Source organism: Haematobia irritans, chromosome 2, assembly GCF_050003625.1.
Source record: "Haematobia irritans isolate KBUSLIRL chromosome 2, ASM5000362v1, whole genome shotgun sequence".
Classification (NCBI taxonomy): domain Eukaryota; kingdom Metazoa; phylum Arthropoda; class Insecta; order Diptera; family Muscidae; genus Haematobia; species Haematobia irritans.
In genome coordinates, this window is record NC_134398.1 from 12,086,275 (window position 1) to 12,101,214 (window position 14,940).

At 30.1% G+C, this 14,940-nt stretch overlaps 1 protein-coding gene across 1 annotated transcript in view; it reads right to left on the bottom strand.

The window, feature by feature from the left end:
* The window catches only part of LOC142223481 (uncharacterized), a 525,017-nt gene that overhangs the window by 6,614 nt on the left and 503,463 nt on the right, over positions 1 to 14,940 (bottom strand). Inside the window, exons 19-22 of the mRNA XM_075293366.1 lie at positions 5,076 to 5,250; positions 4,739 to 4,973; positions 4,598 to 4,657; positions 4,137 to 4,525 (exon numbers count right to left, since the gene is read on the bottom strand). Coding sequence (XP_075149481.1) covers positions 4,137 to 4,525; positions 4,598 to 4,657; positions 4,739 to 4,973; positions 5,076 to 5,250 — 859 coding nt within the window. The remainder of the gene's footprint in view (positions 1 to 4,136; positions 4,526 to 4,597; positions 4,658 to 4,738; positions 4,974 to 5,075; positions 5,251 to 14,940) is intronic.

The following is a 14,940-nucleotide window of genomic DNA, read 5'->3' on the forward strand; positions in this document are numbered from 1 at the left end:
ATATTTATTTAGACAATGACCAGGGTGGAGAGGGGGATGGATGGATGGGAGTCAGTGTCATGGATGAAACATGAAATTGGTAAAGGAGGATTTCCAAGTGGATGACAACAACGATGGAAATGAAGATACCCACTGCGGTTAACATTGATAATTGCACTACTGTGATGTCAACTAAATGTCGTTACAGCTCGTTAGTGGGATAATAAGGATTAACATTTGGCGTTTTCTCAATGGCATTGCTTTTGAACTTTGGACCAAAAGTTCGTATAAAGTGCTTGAATGATAATTCACACCCCCACCCCCCAAAAACTGACCCCCTCCATATGGCTTTGGCTTGTATTAGGGTGTTATTGAGTTTGTGTGTGTGCGTGTGTTAAAGAAACTTGTCAAGTATAGAGTCTAGACAGAAAATTCTTCCAACTTTTGTGATAGTTTGTAAGATTTTAAAATATTTTTTTCTAAAGTCCAGCTAAAAAAATTTCCACTTGATATTCAATGAAAATATAAATGAAACTTTGAAATCCCTTAGGCCATGTTTATCGTGAATTTTGAAAATATTGTAATATAGAGATAGGGGAATAATTCTCCAAACACTAATATAAATTATGAGTTTAAATAATTTTAGAGAGTTTGTAGATAATAAACTCCTTTGTTCACTACTCAGTAAATATTTCATTAAATTGTTTATTTTTTCACAAAAAAAAAAAAGAATTACCTAAGGGATGTTGTTTGAATTTCTGAATATGAAAAATTTCTACATCTATTGCGTATTATAAACCGTTGACATTTTTGAAATATCTCTAAGAGTTTTGGAAATATAGACATTTCAATGAATACACCTAAAAATTAATATAAATCATACGCACTAATGTCCCAAAACAAACACAATACAAAAGGGAATATTTGAAGTCATTATAGTAAATATTGTATACATTTTGATATTAAAATCTATATGCATACTTAATTATAAACATTCAAGGTTATATAATATTACGGGAGAAGTTTTTGAAATTCAAGTTTTATTGAAGTTTAATTATTGCGGTAGAGTACATAGTACGACGACTGCTTTGCATGTCATGTTAGCATATATTAGGTTAGGTTAGGTTAGGTGGCAGCCCGATGTATCGGGCTCACTTAGACTATTCAGTCCATTGTGATACCACATTGGTGAACTTCTCTCTTATCACTGAGTGCTGCCCGATTCCATGTTTAGCTCAATGACAAGGGACCTCCTTTTTTTTATAGCCGAGTCCGAACGGCGTTCCGCATTGCTGTGAAACCATTTAGAGAAGCTTTTGAAACCCTCAGAAATGTCACCAGCATTACAGAGGTGGGATAATCCACCGCTGAAAAACTTTTTGGTGTTCGGTCGAAACAGGAATCGAACCCACGACATTGTGAATGCAAGGCGGGCATGCTAACCATTGCACCATGGTGGCTCCTATACATTAATGAAGGACTCAATCAGCTCAATCCATCTCATAGGACGGTCCTCGTGGCGCTTGATCGAAAGAAATGCGGTCAACAATGCCAGATTCTTCGAAGACATCGAGAATATGTCCCTACCGCCAGGAACCAGGCGTTGGATTTGTATAGAAATAAACAAAATTGTCCAAAGAAATACAATTTTGACAAAAGTTTTTATTGAAATAAAATTTTGACAACATTTTCTATAGAAATAAAATTTCTATAGAAATAAAATTTTGCAAAAATTTTCTATAGAAATAAAATTTTGCAAAAATTTTCCTTAGAAATAAAATTTTGCAAAAATTTTCCTTAGAAATAACATTTTGACAAATTTTTCTATAGAAATTTAATTTTGACAAAATTTCCTATAGAAATAAAATTTTGACAAAATTTTCTATAGAAATTAAATTTCGACAAAATTTTCTATAGAAATTAAATTTTGACAATTAGTATAAAATTTTCATAAAATTTTGTATAGAAACAAAATTTTGATAAATTTTTTTATAGAAATAAAATTTTGTCAAAATATTCCATAGAAATAAAATCTTGACAAACTTTTGTATAGAAATAGAATTTTGATAAAATTTCCGTTATAAATAAAATTTTGACAAAATTTTCTATAGAAATTTAATTTTGACAAAATTTTCCATTGAAATAAAATTTTGACAAAATTTTCTATAGAAATTAAATTTTGCCAAAATTTTCCATAGAAAACAAATTTTGATAAAATTTTCTATAGAAATATAATTTTGACAAAATTTTTTATAGAAATAGAATTTTGTCAAAATATTCCATAGAAATAAAATTTTGACAAACTTTTCTATAGAAATGGAGTTTCGACAAAATTTTCTATAGAAATAAAATTTTGACAAAATTTTCCATAGAAATAATTTTTTGACAAAATTTCCGTTAGAAATAAAATTTTGACAAAATTTCCTATAGAAATAAAAGTGTGACAAAATTTCCGTTAGAAATGAAATTTTTAGAAAATTTTCTATAGAAATAAAATTTTGATAAAATTTTCCATAGAAACAAAATTTTGATACAGTTTGCTATAGAAATAAAATTTTGACAAAATTTTCCATAGAAATCAAATTTTTACAAATTTTTCTATAGAAATTTAATTTGGCAAAATTTCATAGAGAAATAAAATGTCAAAATTTTCTATAGAAATAAAATTCAGACAAAATTTTCTATAGAAATAAAATTTTGACAAAATTTTCCATAGAAATAATTTTTTGAATAAATCTTCTATGGAAATAAAATTTTGACAAAATTTTCTATACAAATAAAAATTTGACAAAATTTCCTATAGAATTAAAATTTTGACAAAATTTTCTATAGAAATTAAATAGTGACAAAATTTTCTATGGAGGTAAAATTTTGAGAAAATTTTCTATGGACATAAATTTTTGACAAACTTTTTTATAGAAGTAAAATTTTCTATAGAAATGAAATTTTGACTAAATTTTCTATAGAAATAAAATTTTGAAAAAAATCTATAGAAATAAACTTTTGACAAAATTTTCCATAGAAATAAAATTTTGACATAATTTTCCATAGAAATAAATTTTTGACAAAATCTTCTATGGAAATAAAATTTTGACAAAATTTTCTATAGTAATAATATTTTGACAAAATTTCCAATAGAATTAAAATGTTGACAAAATTTTCTATAGAAATTAAATTGTGATAAAATTTTCAATAGAAATTAAATTGTGACAAAATTTTCTATAGAGGTAAAATTTTGAGAAAATTTTCTATAGAAATAAAATTTTGACAAACTTTTTTTATATAAGTAAAATTTTCTATAGAAATGAAATTTTGACAAAATTTTCTATAGAAATAAAATTTTGACAAAATTTCCTATAGAAATAACATTTTGGCAAAAAAAAAAAATATTGTTGAATTTTTTTATAGAAATAAAATTTTGTTGAAGGCTTATATAGAAATAAATTGAAATGTTCTATAGAAATAAAGTTTTGACAAAATTATCCATAGTAATAGATTTTACACAAAATCTTCTATGGAAATAAAATTTTGACAAAATTTTCTATAGAAATTAAATTAAAAAAAAAATTATATAGAAATAAACTTTTGAAAAAATTTTCTATAGAAATGAAATATTGGCAAAATTTCCCATAGAAATAAAATTTTGAGAAAATTTTCTATAGAAATAAAATTTTGAAAAAATTCTCTTTAAAAATAAAATTTTGACAAAATTTCCTAAAGAAATAAAATTTTGACGAAATTTCTTATAGAAATAAAATTTTGACAAAATTTTCTATAGAAATAAAATTATTATAAAATGTTCTATAGGAAATTTTGTCAAAATTTTTTCGTTTGGTAGGTTTTTGGTAAAATTTTTATCCAAATTTTGTAGATTATTTTATATTTATTTAGTTTTTTTTCTAAAAAATGTTGAAAATATTCTCCATTCCTCTCTTTTTCATACGAATTATATACTCTGAGTGGAATGCATGTTTAATGAAAGAATCTCTAGGATATTTCCTATATTCCCAGAATTGTATGGTGGTATAAAATATTCATTATCGTTGTATGACCAAAAAATGTTTTCACATTTTTTTCCAGTTTTCTAATCAATTGTTTTTTTTGCTGAACATTTTCTCGTTGTTTTGTTTTTTGATTCTATTGCAGTGGTTACTTACCCGAAGCAACTCCCTGTAATATGTCCAATGTCTCTACTCCAATATAATCACTAGTGCCACTAGTCACTGGCTGATGGTGTATTTGTTGAGCATGTGTTGCAGACAAATGAGTTCTGCGACTTAAGCTACCGGTTAAGGACATATTTAGAGCTGAAGGTGGTGGAGGTGGTGGCATATTTGCTGAGGCTGCAGCCGCTCCATATGCATCATAATAACCCATGGAGCTGCCAGAAACAACTTGTGGCATACCAGCAGTATGATGTTGTGGCTGTTGTAAAATATTTCCACTATTAGCAGTGTTGTTGATGGCAGTTCCTGCTACTACAGTACCGGCAAGTATGTTGCAACATCTCGTGGCAGGAGATGATATTGATGTTGCCGTCGCCATACTAACTCCCGTCCCTCCTGCCCTCAGTCCATTGGCTGATGGTGGCAGATTGTTAGCTTGTTGATGTTGATGCTGTTGTTGCAAGCAGGTCATATGTGGTGCGGGTGTTTTGCGTTCCAATGTACTGGAACCACCACCACCACCACCACACAGGCCTCCACCGCCGCCCCCATTGCTATTGGTGCTACCGGCTCCCAGTGGTACTGGTGGCCCAATAAATGTTTCCACACTTGCCACGTGATGATGATCTTGTTGTGAAACTCCTGCAGCTGCCAACAAAGGCAACATTTGACAACGTGGAGCTGTAGAGATTATGGTTAAGCCTGGCATTTGACATGTTGCAGCACTCATTTCGTGCTGTTGTCGACGTGCCGGTGATGGTGGTGTCTTATGCATCAGCGGTGGTGCTGAGCTACTCAATTCGGATTCTTTTTCATGGTTGGTGTAAACTAAAAACAAAAGAGAAAAAACGAAAAAAAAATGGGAAATGTTAATACCTTCTATATTTGAATGTCATAATCTGGAAGTGGTTTCGTAACTAATGAACTTACAACTAATTGGCGCATTAATGGTCCCCGTACAGTAGTTGTCATCTAGACTTGTCTTACTGGAACTGAGTTTTTTCTTCAAGTTGTCACTCGACGAAGAATAACGTCCTAAATTTCCCTTATGATTAAGTAAAGGAGATTCAGGTTTTATCACAAAACAGCATAATATGGTAAAACCCTGGAAATAGATAAGAAAAAAGAAAATTGAATTTTTTAATGAGAAATTTGTAAAAAAAAAATTAAAAATACACAAAAAAAAAAAATAATAATAATTAAAAGTTGATTTATTTCTTAGTTGTATTGTTCATGTAATTAGGACCGAATGTCCCTTGGACAGTTCACTAACTCAGGTTTCGTTTAGAAGTTTAATCACTGTGACTTTGGTATGGAGTTCAATCGTCGGTATGGTCTGTAGTTTAAATACTGAAGCTAAGCAATAACAATTTAATTAAATTACTTATTCTGTGACAAATAAAAAGAATTGCCAAAGATATATTGTATAAATGTGTAAATATGAAAATTTCCTACATTTGTTGCGTATCATAAACCGTTAACATTTTGGAAATATGTCAATAGGCTTTAGAAATATAGACATTTTAATGAGAATATTTTAAAATTAATATAAATCATACGCACTAATGTACCAAAACAAAATAAAGCGGAGTGAAAATTTGAAGGCATACTTGTAAATATTATATAAATTGTCATGTTAAAATCCATTTGCATGCTTAAAAATATACAATGTAGGTTCTCACTGAACATTTACGTTAGTTGCGCAGGCATTTTGAGGCTGTGTCTGTTGAAAAGCTAAAGAGTTTTGAAGGTCTAAGCCTTCTCATCCAGTATTTGCTTCAGTCATAGTGTTCTTATCTCGGGGTCACCAATGTAGGTTGTTCGTTTAAAACGCGCTAGGAACTGCGAAATTTTGATGTCGATGAACAGAGAAGAATTGCGGCCATTGATTGGTATCATAACAGGACATAACACTCTTGGGACACACATGGTAAGAATAGGACTTAAAGACGATGATATATGTAGATGGTGCCTGGACCCGGAAGTTACGGAGGACCACTTCCTGTGCCACAGTCCAGCTTTGTCCTTTAGAAGAAACAAGATATTGAGCTCCTTTTTGTTTCAGCCTCTCACTGATCTGCGGGAGTGCAGCTAAGGAACATACTTGCATTGATCAGGGCCTCTGGCTGGTTGTTATGAGATTTCTTTTAAAGAAAACGAGCAGGTGGAAGTTCTAGGACAAGGCGAACCGCATCGTAAGGAAGAAGATGGAAAGATAACATCGAGGAATCAAAATGGACCTATACTGGTCTAAGTGGATATCAATTCAACACAAAATTAATGTCATCCTGTATAACCTAACCTAACCTAACCTAACCTATCTAAGGTTTTGGCCAGTAGTTTAGCCCCTGTTACTTTGGTATGAATACTCAGGTTACTCAATAAACATTTTTATACCCTCCACCATAGGATGGGGGTATATTAACTTTGTCATTCCGTTTGTAACACATCGAAATATTGCTCTAAGACCCCATAAAGTATATATATTCTGGGTCGTGGTGAAATTCTGAGTCGATCTAAGCATGTCCGTCCGTCCGTCCGTCTGTCCGTCTGTCCGGCTGTCCGTCCGTCTGTGGAAATCACGCTAACTTCCGAACGAAACTAGCTATCGACTTGAAACTTGGCACAAGTAGTTGTTATTGATGTAGGTCGGATGGTATTGAAAATGGGCCATATCGGCCCACGTTTACGTATAGCCCCCATATAAACCGATCCCCAAATTTGGCTTGCGGAGCCTTCCGGAGCAGCAAAATTCATCCGATCCGGTTGAAATTTGGTACGTGGTCTAAGTATACGGTCTCTAACAACCATGCAAAAATTGGTCCATATCGGTCCATAATTATATATAGCCCCCATATAAACCGATCCCCAGATTTGACCTCCGGAGCCTCTTGGAGGGGCAAAATTCATCCGATCCGGTTGAAATTTGGTACCTGATGTTAGTATATGGTCTCTAACAACCATGCAAAAATTGGTCCATATCGGTCCATAAATATATATAGCTCCCATATAAACCGATCCCCAGATTTGACCTCCGGAGCCTCTTGGAGGAGCAAACTTCATCCTACCCGATTGAAATTTGGTACGTGGTGTTAGTATATGGTCTCTAACAACCATGCAAAAACTGGTCCATATCGGTCCATAATTATATATAGCTCCCATATAAACCGATCCCCAGATTTGAACTCTGGAACCTCTTGGAGGGGCAAAATTCATCCGATCCAATTGAAATTTAGTACGTGGTGTAAGTATATGGTATCTAACAACCATGCAAAAATTGGTCCATATCGGTCCATAATTATATATAGCTCCCATATAAACCGATCCCCAGATTTGACCTCCGGAGCCTCTTGGAGGAGCAAAAGTCATCCGATGCGGTTGAAATTTGGTACATTTCGTTAGTATATGGCCTCTAACAGCCATGTAAAAATTGTCAAATTTTATTACTATAGAAAGTTTTGTCAAAATTTCATTCCTATAGAAAGTTTTGTAAAAAGTTTATTTCTATAGCAATGTTTGTCAACATTTTATTTCCATAGAAAATTTTGTCAAAATTTTATTTCTATAGAAAATTTTGTAAAAAATTTATTTCTGTAGAAAATTTTGTCAACATTTTATTTCTATAGACAATTTTGTCAACATTTTATTTCTATAGAACATTTTGTCAACATTTTATTTCTATAGAACATTTTGTCAACATTTTATTTATATAGACAATTTTGTCAACATTTTATTTCTATAGAAAATTTTGTCAAAATTTTATTGCTATAGAAAATTTTGTCAACATTTTACTTCCATAGAAAATTTTGTCAACATTTTATTTCTATAGAAAATTTTGTCAAGTTTTTATTTCTATAGAAAATTTTGTCAAAATTTTATTTCTATAGAAAATTTTGCCAAACTGAATTATATACGTATTTAGTCGGCCTTTTTTTGTTTAAAATATACCCCTTATGGACTAACTTACAATTTAGAAGACAGTGTTAAAAAGTTTTACGATACCTTGCCATCGGCAAGTGTTATCGCAACCCAAGTAATTCGATTGTGGATGACAGCCTTTAGTAGAAGTTCCTACGCAATCCATGGTGGAGGGTACATAAGATTCGGCCTGGCCGAACTTACGGCCGTATATACTTGTTATTAAATTGCTTATTCTGTGACAAATGAAAAGAATTGCCAAAGGTATAATGTATGAAATGATAAATATAAAAAATGCCTACATTTATTGCGTATCATAAACCGTTAACAGTTTGGAAATATCTCAATAGGCTTTAGAAATATAAAAATTTTAATGAGAATACTTAAACATTAATATAAATCATACGCACTAATGTACGAAAACAATGTAAATCAGAAGAAATATTTGGAGGACATATTTGTATATATTATATAAATGTTTTTGTTCAATTGTTCGAATATTCTATTTTAAATATATGTTACCACGGTTGCCACTCGAGCCAAAAATAATCTACCAAAATTTGGCGAATTTTACCAAAAAAAATTACCAAACAACAAATATATAAAAATTTTATTTCTATAGAGAATTTTATCAAAATGTTATTTCCATAGAAAAGTTCATCAAAATTTTAATTCTATAGAAAATTTTGTAAAAATTTTATATCTATAGAAAATTTTGCCAAAATTGTATTTCTATACAAAATTTTGCCAAAAGTTCATTTGTATAGCAAAATGTTACGAAATTTTTATTTCTATAGAAAATTTTGGCAAAATTTTATTTCTATAGGAAATTTTGTCATAATTTTATTTCTGAAGAAAATTTTACAAAAATTGTATTTCTATACAACATTTTGCGAAAAGTTTATTTCTATACAAAATTTTGCGAAAAGTTTATTTCTATAGAAAAATTTTCAAAATTTTATTTCTATAGAAAATTTTGCGAAAATTGTATTTATTTATTGTTTTTGTTTTTTTTAATAACCTGCATAACAAGAATTAATTCTTATAGTTATTTGTATAGAACATTTCTATAGAAAATTTTAGCAAAATTTTATTTCTATAGAAAATTTTATTTCTAGAGAAAAATTTGTCAAAATTTTATTTCTATAGAAAATTTGGCAAAAATTATATTTCTACAGAAAACTTTGTCAAAATTTTATTTCTATAGAAAATTTTGCAAAAATTTTATTTCTACAGAAAAATTTGTCAATATTTTATTTCTATAGAAATAAAAATTTTGTAAATTTTTTTTGCAATAGAAAATTTGTCAAAATTTTATTTCTATCTATAGAAAATTTTGCAAAAATTTTATTTCTTCAGAAAATATTGTCAACATTTTATTTCTATAGGAAATTTTGTCAAAATTTTATTGCTATAGAAATTTTTGCCAAAAATGTATTTCTGTACAAACCTCCTGGGATGAGTGCATTCAATAAGTAAATGAAATAGCATTGTTTTTTGTTTTCTCACAGATAATAATGAAATTTCCCATACCCAATGGTTTATAGATTCACAGGTGAAGGTGATAAATGTATAGCCAAAATTGCAATAATTTCTTTTAACTATTTGTTTAGAAATAATTTGTCAAATTTTGGTCTGGACTTCTGTTTTAGGGACACAATGTGTTATTTTTTATTATTACGTTGGAATAATCGTTATCAATGAATTACCTCTAGTTTTAAGACCACTGTGCATTATTGTGAATTGGTAAACTATGATTGAAATATTTCTTCTCAAGTAAAAGAAGAAAACTTAGCCATTAACATCTACACATTAAAACTGTGAGCACATACAAGAATCCCAAATATGTACGAACTTAAAATCGAATTCCCCCTTTTATCTTCTCTATCCATCTTTCCGAGAGATACTTTGTCTGGCTCAGCAATATTGAAATCCTCTTTGTTATTGAAGCCCCTTGCATATCGGAAGTCGACTTCAGCGACCTGATCCACATACAGTCCACTTGAACATCGGTACAGAGGTATACTTCTCCACAGCTCATCACTGCTCTTGTCCCGAATACCCCTCTAATACACCAAAACACTATTACTGTCATAGCTATAAGACCATCTCTTGATCTCAAAGTCCTCACTATGACTATCAAACTGTTTTCTCCATGATAGCATAACAAAAGTCAATCATAAAAACTCGCATGCATTCACACAAAACAAACCAATGGACAGCTATTCAAACTAACTAACAACATGAATTTAAAGAACAACAACAAAATTTTCCGCTAAAACTTAATTAAGTTAAAAAAGCCTATTTATATTAACAGAAAATTTTCTGTCATTTGAATATCAAATTTACTTTACAAAACTCTATCTATTTACCCAAAAAATATTGTGGCGTATTAATATAGAAAAATATTTGTCTAGTCTCTAGAAAAGTAAATTTTCGTTTAAATAAATCTACATTTTAAAAAATATTTATTTTAAAATATTTTCTTTCCCTGTAGCACCATTTCTAGTACATTAATCGAGACCTTCTTATCATCAGGTGGGTTAAACCTACATCAATAATAATATCCGTTTCCTATGTCCCCCTCCACCAAAAACACTAGTTTCCTACTGCTGATATTTGTTAATCTTTTTATTATTAAACAAGCACAACCATAAATTTATATACCTATTCATGGGCAAATATCTTTATTACGGAAACTTTGCTCGATGATAATTCTTCTCATACTTGTCTATAGTGGTATATGCATTTTAAGCCAACATCTGTGGGGATGCGGTAGGTTAGTATTTTATTGCACCATTGTCTCAGACAAGCACAAATATAATAATGAATACACGCATATGCGAGAGTGAGAGAATATATGTATGTATGTATGTCTGTCTGTCTGTCTATCTATCTACTTACATAAAAGTTAAATAAATTTATGAACATACTTAAACAAAGTGTGTAGAGATATTTATTTAAGTTTGTATATAAGGGAGGTGTTTACGTATGCATTTTATTTTACCCCATAGTTCAATCTAATAATGGTAATGATTTTGTGATGGTATTTGTAGCTAATTGCCTAAGTGTATGCTCCAGATAGGTGTTTACTGTAGTAGACTCCTCTACAAATGTTTGTAGATATTTAAACGCATCTGTTGAAATGGCATTCATAAGCTACACACACTCTCCACACACACATGCAGACACTTAGACTCGTACGGTTTTATAGACAGAAACACAAGGATGATATTTACACATACCATTTATGTTTATGTTTATATTCATATACATTGATGCTTCTTGTATGGTATCAAACTTAGATAATTAAAGGGTATTGAATTTGGGATGAAAAAAAAATTAAGAAACATTTTGAAAAATGATATTTATAATTATAATTATAATTATAATTATAATTATAATTATAATTATAATTATAATTATAATTATAATTATAATTATAATTATAATTATAATTATAATTATAATTATAATTAATTAGATATTAAATAATGCATTTGTACGTTTATCGCTTGTTCCCGTATCAGGCCAGGGTTGATAAAGTTGACAAAATTTTCTATAGAAATAAAATGTTGACAAAATAAAATTTTGACAAAATTTTTTTATAGAAATAAAATTTGACAACATTTTCTACAGGAATAAAATTTTGCTAAAATTTTCTATAGGAATAAAATTTTGCTAAAATTTTCTATAGCAATAAAATTTTGGCAAAATTTTCTATAGAAATAAAATTTTGCAAATATTTTCTATAGAAATAAAATTTTGACAAAATTTTCTCTAGAAATAAAATTTTGGCAAAATTTTCTATAGAAATAAAATTTTGCAAAAATTTTCTGTAGAAATGAAATTTTGACAAAATTTTCTATAAAAATAGAATTTTGCAAAAATTTTCTAATAGAAATACAATTTTGCAAAAAATTTCTATAGAAATACAATTTTGCAAAAATTTTCTATATAAATAAAATTTGGGCAAAATTTTCTATAGAAATAACATTTTGACAAAACTAGCTATAGAAATAAATTTTTGACAAAATTTTCTATAGAAATAAGATTTTATCTAATTATACAATTATTTTTCGAGCTTTATGGACAGATATAGATTAAGGAACATGGTTAATAGAGCCATTGAAAAGAAAACGCCAGATACAAATCTATACACGCCTGGACTGTACATGTTTCGGTTCGGGCGAATGAACCTTTCCACAGCCTTTTAGTATAGATCTGGCTGGGAGAGATAACTCAATTTTGGGCCATTTATGCTAACTCCTTATGGAGAAAACATTTGGGAAATTTCCTCTTTTCTCCATAAGGAGTTAGCATAAAGGGCCCAAAATTGAGTTATCTCTCCCAGCCAGATCTATACTAAACGGCTGTGGAAAGGTTCATTCGCCCGAACCGAAACATGTACAGTCCAGGCGTGTATAGATTTGTATCTGGCGTTTTCTTTTCAATGGCTCTATTAACCTTGTTCCTTAATCTATATCTGTCCATAAAGCTCGAAAAATAATTGTATAATTAGATATAATGCATTTGGACGTCAATTGCCTGTTTCGGTATCAGGCTAACATGAAATAAAGGGTGATTCTTTTGAGGTTAGGATTTTCATGCATTAGTATTTGACAGATCACGTGGGATTTCAGACATGGTGTCAAAGAGAAAGATGCTCATTATGCTTTGACATTTCATCATGAATAGACGAACGATCTGCCACAACGTCGAATTTTCAGTGAATGGGCCCTAGAAAAGTTGGCAGAAAATCCGCTTTTTTATCGACAAATTTTGTTCAGCGATGAGGCTCATTTCTGGTTGAATGGCTACGTAAATAAGCAAAATTGCCGCATTTGGAGTGAAGAGCAACCAGAAGCCGTTCAAGAACTGCCCATGCATCCCGAAAAATGCACTGTTTGGTGTGGTTTGTACGCTGGTGGAATCATTGGACCGTATTTTTTCAAAGATGCTGTTGGACGCAACGTTACGGTGAATGGCGATCGCTATCGTTCGATGCTAACAAACTTTTTGTTGCCAAAAATGGAAGAACTGAACTTGGTTGACATGTGGTTTCAACAAGATGGCGCTACATGCCACACAGCTCGCGATTCTATGGCCATTTTGAGGGAAAACTTCGGAGAACAATTCATCTCAAGAAATGGACCGGTAAGTTGGCCACCAAGATCATGCGATTTGACGCCTTTAGACTATTTTTTGTGGGGCTACGTCAAGTCTAAAGTCTACAGAAATAAGCCAGCAACTATTCCAGCTTTGGAAGACAACATTTCCGAAGAAATTCGGGCTATTCCGGCCGAAATGCTCGAAAAAGTTGCCCAAAATTGGACTTTCCGAATGGACCACCTAAGACGCAGCCGCGGTCAACATTTAAATGAAATTATCTTCAAAAAGTAAATGTCATGGACCAATCTAACGTTTCAAATAAAGAACCGATGAGATTTTGCAAATTTTATGCGTTTTTTTTTAAAAAAAAGTTATCAAGCTCTTAACAAATCACCCTTTATAATGAAATAAGATTTTGACAAAATTTTCTATAGAAATAAAATTTTGACAAATTTGTCTATAGAAATAAAATTTTGACAAAATTTTTTATAGAAATAAAATTTTGGCAAAATTTAAATTTAAAAATTTTAACACAAATGCGCCTATTGTGAACTTCATATGCAGTTTTGATTTTCCATTATTTTCTAGATGTATTTTAGGTCCATTAAGTGCTGTGCAAAAGTCGGTATATATCCGTCCATGTTTTGATAAAACCTCAGCAAAAAAGCATCGTCAATAAAGTAAAAAATGTTCTCTTTGAATCCGGAAGTGGTGCAAAATTACACAGCAAACAAAAGAGTCGCAAAAAACGTATTGAAAATGTCCTTTTTGAATCCGGAAGAGGTGCAAACTTGGCGCAGAAGCGATATCCACCGGATGTCCACCATTTCAACAGCCTTTGCACTGAATTGGCATTATTTCTTAAGGTGTGGTCCGAATTGAGTGTTGTGGATATGATTTAAAAAATTGTTATATTTTGTCAAACAATTAATTTTTATATTTTTTTATTTTAAAAAATTTGCAATTTTTTTTAGAATGGATTAAGCAATTTTTTCAACAAAATTTAAATAATTTGTAGTATCTTAGTAGTTTTTACTTTGCTTTAACCTATTTCATCCAAAAATATGTAAAATTATCAATTAAAAATATGTAAAGAAAAAAAAAAAATAAAAATAAAAATAAATTATTCTGTAATTAAAATAAAGAACATTTTTGGGTGCATGTTTTTGGAAGTGTTTTTAAGGTTTTGCCTTTAGAACAACTTGCAAAGGTTTTTGCTGGAACCGATTTCCCGGTTAAACGTATTAAGGGCCTGAAAATAGCAATTTTTATGCGAATTGCTTGAAATTTGAAATCTGAAGGTATTTTAGTTTCGTAACGAGTTAAAATTAGGTATTTATGGGTCTATGTTTTGATATAGCCCTAATTTATGTAGATCGATCTCTCGATTTGATTTCATATTGGCATGTAAGCTGAAATTTTAATTCGATTTTTTTGAAATTTTAATCCTATAGATATTTTAGGTTAGCAATCACGATTGCCACAGTTGGTAAAATTCTACCAAAATAAAATTTTGCTAAAATTTTTATAGAAATAAATTTTTTGGCGAAATTTTCTATAGAAATGAAATTTTGGCAAAATTTTCTATAGAAATAAAATTTTGACAAAATTTTCTATAGAAATGAGGTTTTGGCAAAATTTTCTATAGAAATAATGGTTTGACTGAATTAAATGAATTTACTGAAATAAATTTAAATAAAGTAATAAAACATTTCTTTGAAAGAGAAAATCATTTTTTCAGAAATAAAATTTTGCTTAAATTTTC